The sequence below is a fragment of the Platalea leucorodia genome (assembly GCF_965183815.1).
Source record: "Platalea leucorodia genome assembly, chromosome: 3".
In the NCBI taxonomy this organism is placed as follows: domain Eukaryota; kingdom Metazoa; phylum Chordata; class Aves; order Pelecaniformes; family Threskiornithidae; genus Platalea; species Platalea leucorodia.
In genome coordinates this window covers 1,261,773-1,276,152 of record NC_138825.1, presented here as the reverse complement: position 1 = coordinate 1,276,152, position 14,380 = coordinate 1,261,773, and the positions used below count along the sequence as shown (strand labels likewise).

At 47.7% G+C, this 14,380-nt stretch overlaps 1 protein-coding gene across 2 annotated transcripts; it reads right to left on the bottom strand.

Annotated features, from left to right (window-relative positions):
- Nucleotides 1–73: 73 nt before the first annotated feature.
- Nucleotides 74–13,442, bottom strand: LOC309588465 (uncharacterized protein). 2 transcript variants are annotated; one of them, XM_082307835.1, is made up of 7 exons: nt 13,377–13,442; nt 6,318–7,625; nt 4,250–5,188; nt 2,605–2,699; nt 2,214–2,381; nt 1,594–1,751; nt 74–754 (listed from the first exon to the last, which is right to left on the bottom strand). In XM_082307835.1, exons 2-7 carry the CDS (start codon nt 7,622–7,624, stop codon nt 521–523), a joined length of 2,901 nt encoding a protein of 966 aa, XP_082163961.1. In that variant the 5' UTR covers nt 7,625; nt 13,377–13,442; the 3' UTR covers nt 74–520. The 2 variants fall into 2 exon arrangements, with proteins under 2 accessions (XP_082163961.1, XP_082163960.1); XM_082307834.1 differs by lacking the exon at nt 13,377–13,442 and having other exon boundaries at nt 6,318–7,691.
- Between the last annotated feature and the right edge of the window lie 938 nt (nt 13,443–14,380).

Here is a 14,380-nt window from a genome sequence, read left to right as displayed (position 1 = left end):
TGACGCGCCGGAAGTGGCGTCATGCGGCGCGACAGGCGTCGCTAGGCAACGCGGCCCAGCCGCCACCCTCCGCCCGCCCCACGTCGAGAACCAGCCCCGCTTTTACTCCTCCCGAATTAACGAGGCGAACCTACGCGCACAGGGCGGCGCGGGGGGGGCGGCCACGTGCGCTGTGAGCGCATCTTTATTTACAAAAACCAAAAAAGCGCTAACTTACAGCGGCAGCACCGCACCCGCGACCGCGCGCCCCGCAGGGGCCTTCCCAAGGGATGCGCGCTGCGACGTAGTCCGGACTTTGTCAAAAACACAACTCTGCGCGGATCCAAGATCCGCCCGGCGTAAAGCCCTTCAGCCAGAACTACGACCCCCTCCTCCGGCAGCGGCGGCGGCAAACTCCGGCTCACCTGCGCGCGGATGACGTCACGCCGCAGAGCGTACCAGGCAGCCGCGACGGAGGCTTGACGTAATTTTGCTGGTTGTGAGGTGGAGAGGGCGGGCCGTTTTCCGGCGATAACTGCCGTCACGAGTACAAACGGGGGGGATCGGCGTCACCGATGCTAGACGGCACGTGCTCCGCTGCTTTGAGAACGCTTTCGGGTTTATAAAGTTTACCTTGGTCGACCGACCAAATTTCCGGCGCAGAGTCGTCGCCCGCGCAGGCTTCCGAGAACGGTTCTATTTTGGACCAGTTATGGTCTTTTTTGGTGGTAAGATCTATTAAGAAACTTCTCCAGTGAGCATTCCGGTCATGAATCTAGGGGGAAAAAAAAAAAAGAGGGAAAACAATTACACCTGTGTTTTTCCTAACAATAGCTTTAATAACGGAAGATTTAATCGAGTGCAGAATCAAACGGTATCGGGGTTAACTCTGCGACGCCGTGCTCAAATGCAAAAGCTGGACTCCAAAACGCAAGAACGAGTCTGTTTTGCCAACTCTGCTCTGATTTTCTGGCTTTGCTGTCAGGGAACGCTTCCAAAAGCAGCTAGAATTTTAGCAGAGGCGCAAACGTTTACTTAAAAACTTGTGACTGGAAAAAAACCTTGTGTTCTGTCTTAGCAGGGACTTCAAGGGGCCGGAGGTCTCTGAAAACAGCTGAGCTCCATTTCTCGGCATATCGCAACGCTGGAAACACATAAAATCATCTTCATCCGCAACACAAAGGCGTTATAAACTGTCACGTTACGGCCTCTGCGTAAGAGGCTTAAAAGAGCACGGAGACTGCAGTAACACAAGACGCAGTATTTCTCCTTTTTAAGAAGGGAATTCAATCGGTAGTAAGCGTTTTAAGATTGGGTTTTCCTTTGGAAGACAACACGACGCGTTGGGAGAGGATGGTTTGACAGCCAGCAGTGGGAGCTGCTGCGCTGCTGGAGGAAAACCCTGCGGCTTCAGAAGGACCTTTGTAAAACCTGTCTGTAGATGGCAGAGCAACCTCCCAACCCCAATATTCATTCCTTTGCAAAACATTTTTTTAATAAAGATCAGAACTTAAGCACCGATGTGAACCCTGATTAAGCCAAGAAACTTCTCTCGGTAGTTAAACGTCACCGCCGCGGTTTGCCTGCCGCGAAGCCACCCGAGGGGCAGCGTACCGAGACGTGTCTGCGCAAGGTGGACATGTCCGTGAAGGTTCTCTCGCAAGCCCTGCACTTGTACGGCTTTTCCCCGGTGTGAATGCGCTGGTGCCGCCGGAGAGCGCCCTGCTGGGTGAACGTTTTCCCACACTGTTCGCAGAAATACGGACGGGTCTCTGAAAACAACAAAAACCAGGGAGCACAGCATTAGAAGGCAGGTTCTTTTGGCCTTGACTTTGGCAGACAAAAAGCGTAATGAATTTTTAAAAGACCAATATTGATAAATCCCTCTTTTTTAAGGTTATGCGATAAAAGTTTCTTGGCTGCTAAGGAAAGCCTGAGAAGAGCTCCCTGATCTTGCAAGGGGATTAGCAGCAACTACAGCCGCTCTCTGCGCCAACGTCCTTCGAAGCACAAAACAGGCCTCACGGATCGGCATCCGATACGACAGGAGACGACACCGTGCCCTGTTTAACAAGCCAGGATCGGTACGAGCCCTGCTTCCCCTCATTACCTAATTCAAGGAACTTATAAAAGCGGTTTTGGAATAAAGCGTCACCATCCAAACTGGAAAGTGCTTCAGACCCCAGCTTCCAGTGCTGTTTATTTTCCCAGCCCAAATTAGTTTGCTTCATTACCTGCGTGGACGTTGCTGTGCTGGGCGAGCGAGGCTCTCAGGCCAAACACCTTCCCGCAAACCTTGCACTTGTAGGGCTTAGCACCCATGTGGCATCGTTTATGGCATTTTAAATACTCATTGGTGGCAAAATGTTTTCCGCACACGTCGCATTTAAAAAGGCGCTCTCCTGAGTAAAGAGAGAAAGACGTTCTCAGTTCTTTCAGCAGAATTTTGTACTTCAAAGTTAGTTTTCAAATGTCTTTCTATCCCTCTTAGTTCCTTCCTGCTACTTGAAGTCTCTCCTGCGAGTTACAAAACAAAGCGTGCACCTTCCTCAAATCCCCACTAGCAATTTCTAGCGGTGTAAAGGGAGAAAGCGGGCGGAAGGGACAGAAGTACTGACTGCCTACCTGTGTGGGTCCTTTTGTGGCCAGTGAGTTTGCCTTTGTCAGCAAAGCAAGCCCCACAGTCCTCGCAAATATACGGCTTTTCCCCTGTATGGGACCTAAATGAAGCGAAACACAAATGAGCATTAATAAATAGGCTCTTGTAGTGCATCCTTAAAATAACGTATTTGAAATTACGTTCTACACGCTATGGGCAGCATGCTTCATTTTTTAAATGAAGTGGAAAAAAGTACATTCTGCTGACTCAGGAAATAGAGCGTTTACGAGTATAGGCGCTACACTAAAGCACAAAAATCCCCCATTTAAGGTTTACCTTTTCCTCACTCTCAGGCCCTACAAAATCCACCTTTATTTCACAAGTTATAGCTCGGAGTATCAGCATCAGAAAGGAGAAAGCAGGGACGATGACAAGCTGCTGCTGTGCTGGAAAGTGCATCCAGACTGCCTCCAGCACAAGGCCAGCAGCAGATCTCCTGGGACGTTGTGGGCCACGTGCTTGGCTTCCGCAATCCCCCCCATCTCGCATCCTCTGGCCTGCAAACTTTAACTGGCAGGATATTCCCCTTTTTAAGACAAAAGGCATTAAGGAAAGCCAGGCAAGCAGTGTTTCTGAACATATGCTGGACATCTGATTTTAAACTAGCTCAAATCAGGCCTGAGCCTAACGTTCAGTCTTAACACTGTGCTGACTTCCCTTATTCCAACCCGAATAGTACGATGTGCAAAAACAGGGATAATTTTGAGTTGTCAGGCAAAATGCTGCAAGTGGACACGGACAGCCAGTTACCCAACACGAACCCCGTGAGTCACTGTTTTGTTGCAGCCATACCGCATCCTAACAGGCAGTGCGGCCCTGCTGCGGTTCAGCCGACAGAGACTATCTTGACCTTTCAGACGCTTTGCTGGTCCTGAATCAGTATGCCTCACCATTTTTTAAATCACTGTAAGAACCCTTAGGAGACAGAAGCAAGCTACTGTCCCCACTGTGTGGGTCCAGAGTCTCTAGAACCAGGATTGCTCTCCCCTAGTTTAGCCCTCCAACAGTTAGCGTCGTCTTACAAGCTATCTGCTATGCTCCCTGTTTGGGGAAAGATGGGAAATTCCGTGGGATGATTCACCCTCTCCTGGGAGAGGACACATTTGACATAGACACCACCAGAGAGCAATTCACCCAGTCCAGCTCCAGTCACAGGGGGAGCCCAGATGAGAGGCTCAGCTTTCGTATTGCATACAAGAAATGAAATCCCACACTAAATGAGTTGCTCAGAGCGATAAAGAGCGAGCAGGGCTCAGCGCATGGGTCTCTGAGGTCCCTGACTAATTCTTCAGCCTATGCTACTCTTCATCAGTCAAGGCCATCACCTTATTTCGAAGGCTGTCTCAAACGACCGGCTTTTGCTTACGAGTTTGGATAGAGCATCTGTTTCAAAATCCTTACTAAAACTGATGCAATGACCAGCTGCAGACAAAGCCTTTATGTAAAACAATTAATCACAGATACTACTGAACAAATTATACCCTGGTGTTCCTGTTACAAGGACACGCAAGGAGAATGACTCAGAACTAGCAAGTCAGAAGAGGAAAAAAGTGCTGAAGTACGCTGGGCACGCAGGGAGCGGTAACGGGAGAAGCAGTACTGTAGGCTGACCTGGTATGGATCTTAAGCTGCGACGGCTGAGCAAATTTTGAATGACAAATGCCACATTCGTAAGGTTTTTCTCCTGTATGCGTCCGCATGTGAAACACTAGCGCTGTTCGGGAGCTGAGGATCTTCCCGCAGACAGAGCAGAGGGGGCGTTTGACTCTGCCTTCGTGCTTCCGCATGTAATGCGTCCTCACATCTCTCTTTCGTTTAAAAGTAGCATTGCAAAGGGTGCAGGCAAACTGCCTTTCTTCAGTGTGGACACAGGCTCGATGCTCCTTCCAGCTGTTGTAACTAGCAAATGACTTGCCGCAGATGTCGCACTGATAGACTTTACCAGGCAAGCACTGATGGACATCTCTGCAGTGATCCACGTACTTCTTCCGGGAAACAAACTGCTCCTTACACTTATCGCACGTGATTACGTAGGCAGATTTGTTATTCACCCCACTTTTATTTACCTTCTTTATTTTAAACTCTTCATCTGATTCACGTTCTTCACCATCCTTCTCATGAGAGTACTCATCATCCTCACGGTCCTCCTCAGCACAGACCTCCTCACTATCTCTACTGTCTTCAACTTCCGAATACCCCGCTTCGTAATCTACCTCCTTCTCTCCCTTCACACTCATTTCACCTTCATCTTCGTTCCCTTCTTCGCTCATTTTTTCACTTCTTGCTTCAGCTTCCTTATATTTCCGCTTCCGTTCTTCTTGCTCGTTGCTGCAGTCTGCTTCGGCCACGGATGAACCCCCGGGTTCTTCCTCGCGATGTGCGGCCTCTTCGCGCCTCGCACACTTGCGTCCTTCGGCCTCCGATGTCCTGCCCCACGTCTCTGTGTCAGGATCTCTGTCGCAGCCTGTCGCGTTTGGTCTACGCGCAGGCGGAACTACCATCCAATAGACAGGCGTAAGTTTCCTCTCTTGCCCAGACTCATGGATTTTTCTGTTAAAATAAACAAGCAACAGAGCACAACTTCAGTAAGTTCAATTGTTTCAATTCAGACATGTTTGCCTTGGAGGAAGAGTCGTTTCCTTTTAATTGTTCTTCACGCCATTTGAGAAATTAACAGCATGTTTGGAGAGCCGAGCAACAGGGAAATTTTGTGTAGAGTTGGACCAGATAATTAAAGAAAATTAAAATGTCTCAGTTCATCAAGGATGGAGCCTCTCCAGTACACATATTTGTCGTCTGACTAGTAACATAGGACGGACTGTAAATTTTCCTCCAAGGCCATGGTGAACAGGATAAGAAATTATGGACTTAAAACAAGGGAAATAGAGATTAAATGCCTACATAGAAAAAAACCACAACACCACAGACCCCCCTGTAAGCCATCACTTGCAGCATTTAACTCTACTTATCGCTACTCAGCGTGTGGAACAAGCTATGCCATTGCACTTGCGACACATCTGGAACGTTTTTTCTGCTACTGGACTGAATTACAAACAAATTTGGACATTTTTTAAAAGGGAAGCTGAGATCCAGTAGAAAATCACCTATCTCCCGTACCACACAGGCAGGGTATGAGACGTTTGACATGTACAGCGGCTTTTGCAGTTCTGGAAACTACTGTGCAATTTCAACATCTTGTTTTCAGTCTATCTGGAAGCTCACGCTACCCAGCAAAACAGCACGCAGGGTATTTGGCCCGTGAAAACCATACTAAAATGAACCACGCTGCCCTGACGCTTATGAAATGGGTATTTTCTTGTGCATTTTAAACAGATGCCGCTTCTTTTCAGGCTCCTATTTAAAAACCCAAACCTGAGGCTTCCAAAATCACCTAAGGGATCCGGTTGCACAAGTCCCCTTTGATTCAACAGGAAATGTTTGCCTAAATTCCCAGTCTGGGAGACCTCAATCCAGTAATCCAGACTGAGAGCTTGATGAGGTCAATGGAAAAAATCTGTGCCGATTTCAACACACTTCTGATCAGATCCAAGGAATTCTGGAACTAAAGCAGCGAGGACTTCAGGAACACTTTTATCCCGGCGCCCAGAGAGAAAACGCCATTTTCCTGCGCGCGCACGGACACGCAAACACACACGCGCGCGCACAGAGAACGCCGTACCTTACGTGAGTGTTGTAAGCAGACCTCTGAGCAAAGCTGGCGGGGCAGCGTTCGCATTTATAAGGTTTCTCCCCGGTGTGCGTTCGTATGTGGACCGTCAGGCCGCACTTGGAACTGATGACCTTGTCGCAGTAGGGGCAGGCCTGGGGATCCCGCTTCTTCTCATGCACCCTGCGGATATGGTCGTTTATGTCCTTCTGGCGCTTAAACCGCTTGTCGCAAAACACGCAGGAGAAGCCCCGCTCATCGCTATGAACGGTGAGGCGGTGCTGCCGGAGGTGCTGGTGCGTGGAGAAGAGCTGCTCGCACGCGTTGCAGCTGTACTTGACAGCCAGATTAACGTCATGCTTGAGCTCCATGTGCAACCGGTACTGCTTAACAACACGGAACGATTTGTTGCACTTCTCGCAGGCAATCTGCGGCAAGACTTTTGCCACGTGCCGCGGTGATTTCCTACGTTCGGTTTTACTGGCAAATTTGGAAATAAAACTGTTTTCATCTTCCCACTGCTCAGGCAGCACGTTCCCAATTACTGCGCAGGCTTCCTTTGCCTCAGTCTGACTTAGGAGAGAACGACTGTTCTCGTTTTCCAGACTAACGATTTCCATACCGAGCCTGTTTCCGCTATCCGTCTTGTTACATTTCGGTAGCTTTGCTGTCCTGGATTTTGGTTCTGGAAAAGCAGTGTCCTCTTGCTCCAGGCTTGCCGGTTGGCCTTCAATGAGTTCGTAGCCAGCCAGCAACTTTTTATGTTTCTGCCTATCCCAAAGTTTTCTCTGCATGGGTATTGCCACAACTTGGGAAGAGTTACTCAGTTTGCGGTCCTCCGCTTGCTGGATGCGAGTCCACTGTGGCCCACCATTTTCACGCAGCTGACCTTTCAGATGGAGGCTCAAATCTAAACCCTTCCTGCCCTCTGCTTTCACTTCTTCACAAATGTCAAGCAAATCCTTGCATTCGAGTCTTTCGGCTATTTCTTTCATCCGTTGCAGTTTTTCCGCTTCAATCTCCACTTCTGCAGTGTAAATAAACTCCAGGAAGGAGGTGAACTCTTCCGTGTAAATGTCTTGCAGAGTCACTGTGCAATTCTTGGTGTCCAGCATCTCATCATGCAGGAAAAGCCCCTTGAAATAGTTGCTGGAAGCTGCCAAGACAGCTTTGTGAACCAGAAACTCCTCCTGAATTCCGAGGTGTTGTGTGTGAACTGTCACGTCGCAGAGGTGGCCGAACTGGTACAGAGAATGCAGTGCCCTCAGGAGGTTAGGAGCAGCAACCTTCGATTTCATTAGAATTTTCTTTCTCTCCATCCTGCCAGAAAAACAGACAAACATTTGAACGCTCGCTCTCCCCTCTTCCCCATAAGCTATCTTTTCATTCACGTACGACATCAATCACTTAAGAAAAAGCTCAGTGGAGATCCATGTCCTAATTCCTAATTTACAAGATGTGGTAAAGACCTCCAGGTTACTTCTATCAATACACCCCCCACCAGCAAACACGCTTGGTTTATTACAGTCAGAGAATTAGATTTACACTCTAGGATAACCCTTCAGAGCGAATATTCTGTAGCACAGATGGTAACGGTAGTGAAACACGAGTGACATGATTGGCCCAGCTTAATAATAAAACAGTCTTCACACAAGCGCTTTTCAACAGCAGAGGTCACAACAATTTACAGTGAAAACAAGCATCTTTCCCCACCCATCTTGGGCCAAGGGGGAACTGAAGCACAGCAAGTCATTGCCGATTGCTTCCAGGCTGGTGTTGAAACACAGCCCGCGTTTTCACTGTCCCACCAGGCTCCACTCACTGCGCCAGGCAGCCCCTTGTGCCAAAGCAGGGGGATAAAGCTTTGGAACTGGCTCACTTTTGTTTCTGGGTTTTTTCCCCATGTAAACAATCAGACCTAGGGGTTAATAACGATAGTTAGCATGCTTCTATTGTATTTGGCCACTTAAGTAATATACAGGGACAAACTCCATATCTAGAAATAGCTACACGTTTTTTGAGGAGATAGTAGCATTCTATTTGAAAAATACTTCAAATCAGCTCCTTCTCAGTCAACAGAGGGGTCAGAAGTTTTTTGACATTTTCAGAAAGCACAATTTGCACTTCCCCACCAGCTCTAGAGACAGACGCTAGCTATTATTACAGTAAATCCGATGCCCGAGAACTCTCTGGCTTTCCTGTCGCAGCCCGCACGTGACACCTATACCGCTGGAACAAGAAGTCTCGTTTACCCTTGCCCATAAGGCACAACAATGCTGTCAACCTTACCGAGGCCCTTAGATGTCCTGATCTGATCCTCTAAGCTGATATTCCCGAGGTTGCATAGTTTTTAAATCTCTGTTATTTAGCACATGCTTACAACAGCTTTTTAACCAAGGGAAGAACATTAGGCCAAAATAAACAGGCGAATCAGCTTATTATTGCTTAAGGGCTCTGTTTAAGCTTGGCTTGCTGTGCTTCCCTCTCACAGTAATAATGGTTGGCAGAAAATGACACCAAACTGTACTTTCACTTCTCATCTAAATTATGCTTGACATTATATTAAATACATTCCTGGCAGATATAAACTGTCTGATTAAGAAGACAAATGTGTCTTCGACATAAAGCACCAGGAAGTTGAATACAATACATAGCCTAGAGTGAATAGGTTTGAATAGCAAGCTTAAGAGAGAGCTTTGAGAATACTCTTCCTATTACAAGCTACCGCTGCAAGCACTGCAGAGGATAATCATCTTCTAATCTGCGAGGCGTAAGTCATTCAATGCTTGTGACATCCCAAACAACGTTTTAAACACCGCATTTAAAGGTTTAAACTGATTTTCTAATGACCCCATTAAGTGGCACTGGCACACGCACAGCTACGTTTGTAGGCAACGGACAAGATTTCTACTAGATATAAAATGTCTGTAAATTTGAGTTATGCAGAACCTGAAATACTTGTACTTAATTAGGGGGTTTGGTCCCGAGTACTGGATGAGCTCCTGCGAGAAGTCCCACCCCAATCAACGGGACTGCTTGGGATCTCAGCCTTCTCACCTAGCTGGTGCAGAACCTCCTCGCTCCTGCACTCCTCGCCATTAGCAAGTTCAAAGATGTTTAGTTAGAGAAAAGAAAACGAAAATATTACTACAGGAAAAATACTTAGGAAAGGTAACTAGAAGAAAAAGACAAACAAAGCATGTGTTGAAACATCCCATGCAAGTTAGAAATTGAGGGGGGGATGTGCAAAATAGCATTGTCTAAATTCTATCAGAAAAGGACCGCTTGCATCCAGACTCCTACAAACGTTCAATAATTATCACAGTCTCTGCCTTAGGAATTCTGGCCAGCAGGCATCTTTAAAATGCTCCCAACTCAACATCTGCCAACTATTCCCTACCTACGATCAGCAGCTAGGCGGAGACGTAACCCTAACAGCTCCTACGGCACACTGGCAGGCCGCAGGAAAGCGCAGATCCAGAGGTTAATACCTATATTCAGCCCGTAAATTCACAAAAGCTCCCATTTAAACCATCCCCTGGCTTGCCCTTCTTAATGTTTTCCAACAGGATATCCTTCTTCGTTTCCGTGCAGAACTGACCCCAGCATTGCAAAGCTCACCGATCAGTAGCGCTTAAAGAAATCAATGAGCAGAGCATGTGCTAATTTCCTCCTCCTCCTTTTTAAGATCCCCATCTGCGATAAATTCTCGACACGCGCTCCCATGTGAGCTCTGCTAACGCTAACATCTGATACTAAGCCAAACGGAGAGATACGTTCCAACATCATCTCTTTAGTTCAGCTGGTTCTAGATTAAATCAGCCCAGAAGTGATTTACTGAAATGTCTTTCCAATAAAAAAATGCCACAAACAAATCAAGTCTCACAATTTTTTTTCTTCAGAAAAAACGAGACTGTACTTTTTGTTACCGTTTGGAAAGAAAATTGATCTTTAGTTTTCTGAAGCGGTGTTGAATATAGTTTGTTTTCATGTTTTACAGTTTCATAAGGTTGAGAGTAGAACACAATGTTTCAGGCGTACAAAACAGTATGTAAGAGTATTTTTTTTCCCCCCCCAAAAAAAGTTGCAGTAACAGAAGATATCCAAGTATTTTGCTTTCATTTCGGGGGCAAGGAAGTAGCTTCTTAGCCCCAAAGGATTAGGAAAGCTATTTTCTCCTTACTCTTTATGCTTCGTTAACACTTGATGACAAGAGAAGATCCTTGAGGAATCCCCATCCACAGCAACAGGAATGAGGATGACAAACGTTGCAGTAAATCATCCAGTTATTGACTCAAAAAGAAGGACATACTTTGTTTTAATTGCTGGTTAATGTTGGCTTGAAATGACCCCCAGTAATCAAATAGGAAAAATAATGATATCATCATTAATAGGTTTAATTCTATCCCTCCATTTACAAACATAAAGCACCCTGGTCTTCATAATCCTAACTTTTGCTCCCAACTGCATCCGTAAACCAAGGATTCCCGGAGCTGCACCCCATCCCTTTTGCTTTCCAGCGCTCTAGCCAGCCCGAATCTCAGAAGGATCGGCGCTTCTCTCTCCTGCCCCACTGCAAACGTGCCGCCCTAACCTGACAGAACAAGCTCACGGTCACGCAGCACGGTCACGAAGGCAGAAAAAGCGCAAGGCGGCAGGAGGAGCGCACTCTGCCTCTCCGCAACCCCTCTGCTATTTTCTCACACCCTCAGAAACCCTCTTGGAGCTGCTCCTGGGAGGCAGCGGCGTTCGCAGCCCACGGGGAGAAAGACACCACTGATCACTGAGGGTCAACGGGAACCTGTCACCACTTTCAGCTTTTTACCTGGTAATAAGGGAATAAATACTTCAAAGAATTTGCACGTAAGCAAGATTTACAGAAAACATAATTAATCTAACAGAACCACTGCAAAAGCCAAAACCTATTTCAATTCAGTTACAGTTCCTGACAAGGCCACTGGAATAAGTACAACTGTTTTAAAAAATAAAGCCTAACAGCGCCTTTCAACCTCTAAGAAGATATTTATATTCACTCTGTGCTATAACACTTTTTTTTTTTGTGATGCAACAACATAGTCAATTGCGGCTCTCTAATTCACGATAATTAATACAGTAAACGAAGACATTTGTAGGAAGGACAATAAACACTTCTAAAACATCGCTGTTTCTTGGACTTTCACTGTTCACATCTACTTTGCAATTTCTATGGGCCAGAGCCTTAACTGGTGTGATAAAGCATAGCCCTTATGAAGTGAAGACAGTAAAGGTACTCTGATTTAAACACCTAAGTATCTAGGGGAGAAAAACCCAATAGGTCCAAGAAATTCAACTGCCTACTTCTCAATAATTCTGTTATTCCGCATAAATATGCCTTGCTCTTTGCAAAGCATACATTATCTTTGGTTGCTTGATTTTCCCCAAGCCTTTTCAATCAGATTTTAAGTTTCTCTTCAGAGAAGCGAGGAGGAAATTTTCTTAATTTATTTTCCCAAGAAGGGTTCCTTTAAACTCTCAAGAGCTGCACACGCATGCACAACAAAGGGCCCCAACAGCGATCAAAATGAGAACCCTTGAAATATTGATGGTTTTAGGGGAAAGAAAAAAAAAAAAAAAAAAAGGAGTCCTGGTGTGTTCTTACTTCATCATCTTTATCCTCTGCTGCTCAAACATGTCTTTAAAGTGCTGGTATAGCGTAAGGGCAGGTAGTTGCTTTTCTGGATGCCTGGGCTACCACTTGGCAAAATAAGGCCAACATGGGTAGGTCATAACAGCAGTGCAACACCCCAGACCTTGACCAATAAAATGAACCGCTCGAGAGATCGGATTAAACAACCACAACTGCAGTGCAACGGGCAAAATATTTAAAAGCACACAAACCGCCCTAAGAAAAGGACAAGACTCATTGCCACAGATGCATAAGACTCATTGCCACAGATGCATAAGACCCAGCTTCAGTCCTCAAACGAGCCATACCTGTGATATTTTTTCTGATTTTTGCTTTTTTCCTGTAACATCAGGTAACATTTACCTGTCTTAAAGATAGATTATGATGATAAAAATACATTAATAGCAGATTATAAACTAGCGTAAGTGAAAAAGCACATTACAAGGACGTAAATAACAGCTAGAGTTACTCAACTGTATTAATCATCTGGAAAATTAAGCTTATTCACATCAATTCCCACATGATGCAGATACATAAAGTTAGGTACGTCAGGACAGAAAGCGAATAGTAACAACTGCACCTCCCCTGCCAGTTTCTGGTCTGTTTGTGCACTGCTGAGTAAGTTGAGGAATCACCATCCAGAGTAGGATCCATCTCGATTTACCCTACAGCGGGCTGAGGGACAGATTCCTGCAAGAATCATTTAAATGTTTGGGGTTTTTTTAAATATACAGAACTTTGAGTTCTGCATTGCTAAAAACCGAGTACATTACCTTAGAGATACAACTAGAAATGCTCTTCGCATAAGAAAAATCAAGGTGGACTGCACTTTCCAGGTAGAACAGCATTAACACTCGCAATCCTATCTGAAAGATACCGCACCACGTCATTCCTTACGCTGCTGACAAAACGCAGTTGCGTCCGTCTTCTGGTTTTTACCATTTACTTGGCGCAGCCAACAGATTTCTAGGTGCACGATGGCCTAAAGCGCGCAGAGGTCTCTGCTGAGCCCCGCAAGGGAATCAGAAACCGAAGACGTTTTTCCCTGCGCTTGACCAAAGCGCCAGCCTCCTCACGGCACCGTGAGCGCCGGTGGATGGAGAAACCCGACTGGGAAGCGAAGCGGGGGAAACCAACCCCGCCGCGGCCTGAGCTCCGAGCCACACCGGCGGGGAGATGCGGGGTGGGCAGCCCGTCGCCCTCGGGGACACCGCAAGCCGCCCCGCCGCCAGTGAGGCCTCGCCGCCGCCATGCCTGCTCCTGAGGCGTCGAGGCCCGGCCTGCGCCCCAACGGCGGCGGCCACCCTCCCGCCAGGCAGGGCGGTGGTAACAGCAGCAGCAGCCGCCGCCGGGCTCCCTCCCGCCCTCCCGGGGGTGCTTCCCCGCCGCCCCCGGCCCGGCCTTACCCTGCCAGGCGGGGCGGCCCGCTCCCGCCTCAGCCGCGCTCCTCCCGCCCGGCCACCGCCCCCGGGCGCAACCACCGCAATACCGGCGGAATGGTACGGCGCGGGGGAGGGCCCGAAAGCAACATGGCCGCCCCGGCTTCGCCGCATCAGCCGCCTGGCTTTTGCGGCCATCTTGAGTGAGGGAGGCGGCGGGCCGGCAGCGGGCAGCCATCTTGGGCGCGGGCAGGGGGCCGCCCTTCCCGCGCTCCGTGAGGAGAGGCGCTGCGGGCACCGTCCCCTGAGGAAGGCCTCAAAATTCCTCAAAATTGAGGGCCTCCAGCTACACTGTTAATTATTTTCTCTCAAAAAACCTGCAGCATCTCCCCCCCGCAAGCAGGAATACCACAGGGTGCCAGGCCTTGCTCGTGCCCGGGCGCATAGGCCTGCCCAGCGATTTACAGGTACCCACCTGAGGCAGAAGCAAACGTCAGGTCTCTGCGCAGGCCCTGGGACAGGGGCTGCTCCTGTGCGAAGGCGAGCCAGCTTTGCTCCAGATCACGTTGCAGGGCCCCAGAGCCAAAACCCAGGCCAACTCCCAGGGCTCGGCGCGCTGAGGTGTGGTACAGCACCGTCTCCATGCATCTCCAGGCTGGACTACAGTAAAATTAACAATTTCTGCAGGGGAATTTGTTTTTCCAATGATCCATCCACATCTTCATTAAGAGTTAATTGAAAAAAAAAAAAAAAATCCCATGAGTTTTCATAGCTTGTGCTTAGCTGTTTCCACAAAACTGAAAAAAACTCCAAGTAAAAAAAAAATTAGTTTTCACATTCGCAAAGCGCAGCGTTTAATCAGGTTAAATTCCTCCTGTTGCCAGTGGCTGCCTACAGTAGATTTGTTCCCCAGGCACAATAAATATCTTCACCCATCTTACAGCCCGGTTTGCTCCACCAGCTTGATCCAGTTCCTCGCCGTCTCGCAGCATGGATACTGGTGGATTATTGCCAGCGTTAAGAGAAAGGTT

Coding starts and splice junctions, on each gene's coding strand:
- LOC309588465 (XM_082307834.1), bottom strand. CDS start 7,648: ATGTTTGTCTGTTTTTCTGGCAGGATGGAGAGAAAGAAAATTCTAATG. Junction 1,752..2,213: donor GCACAGCAACGTCCACGCAG/GTAATGAAGCAA, acceptor TGTTGTTTTCAG/AGACCCGTCCGTATTTCTGC. Junction 755..1,593: donor CCTTGCGCAGACACGTCTCG/GTACGCTGCCCC, acceptor TTTTCCCCCTAG/ATTCATGACCGGAATGCTCA.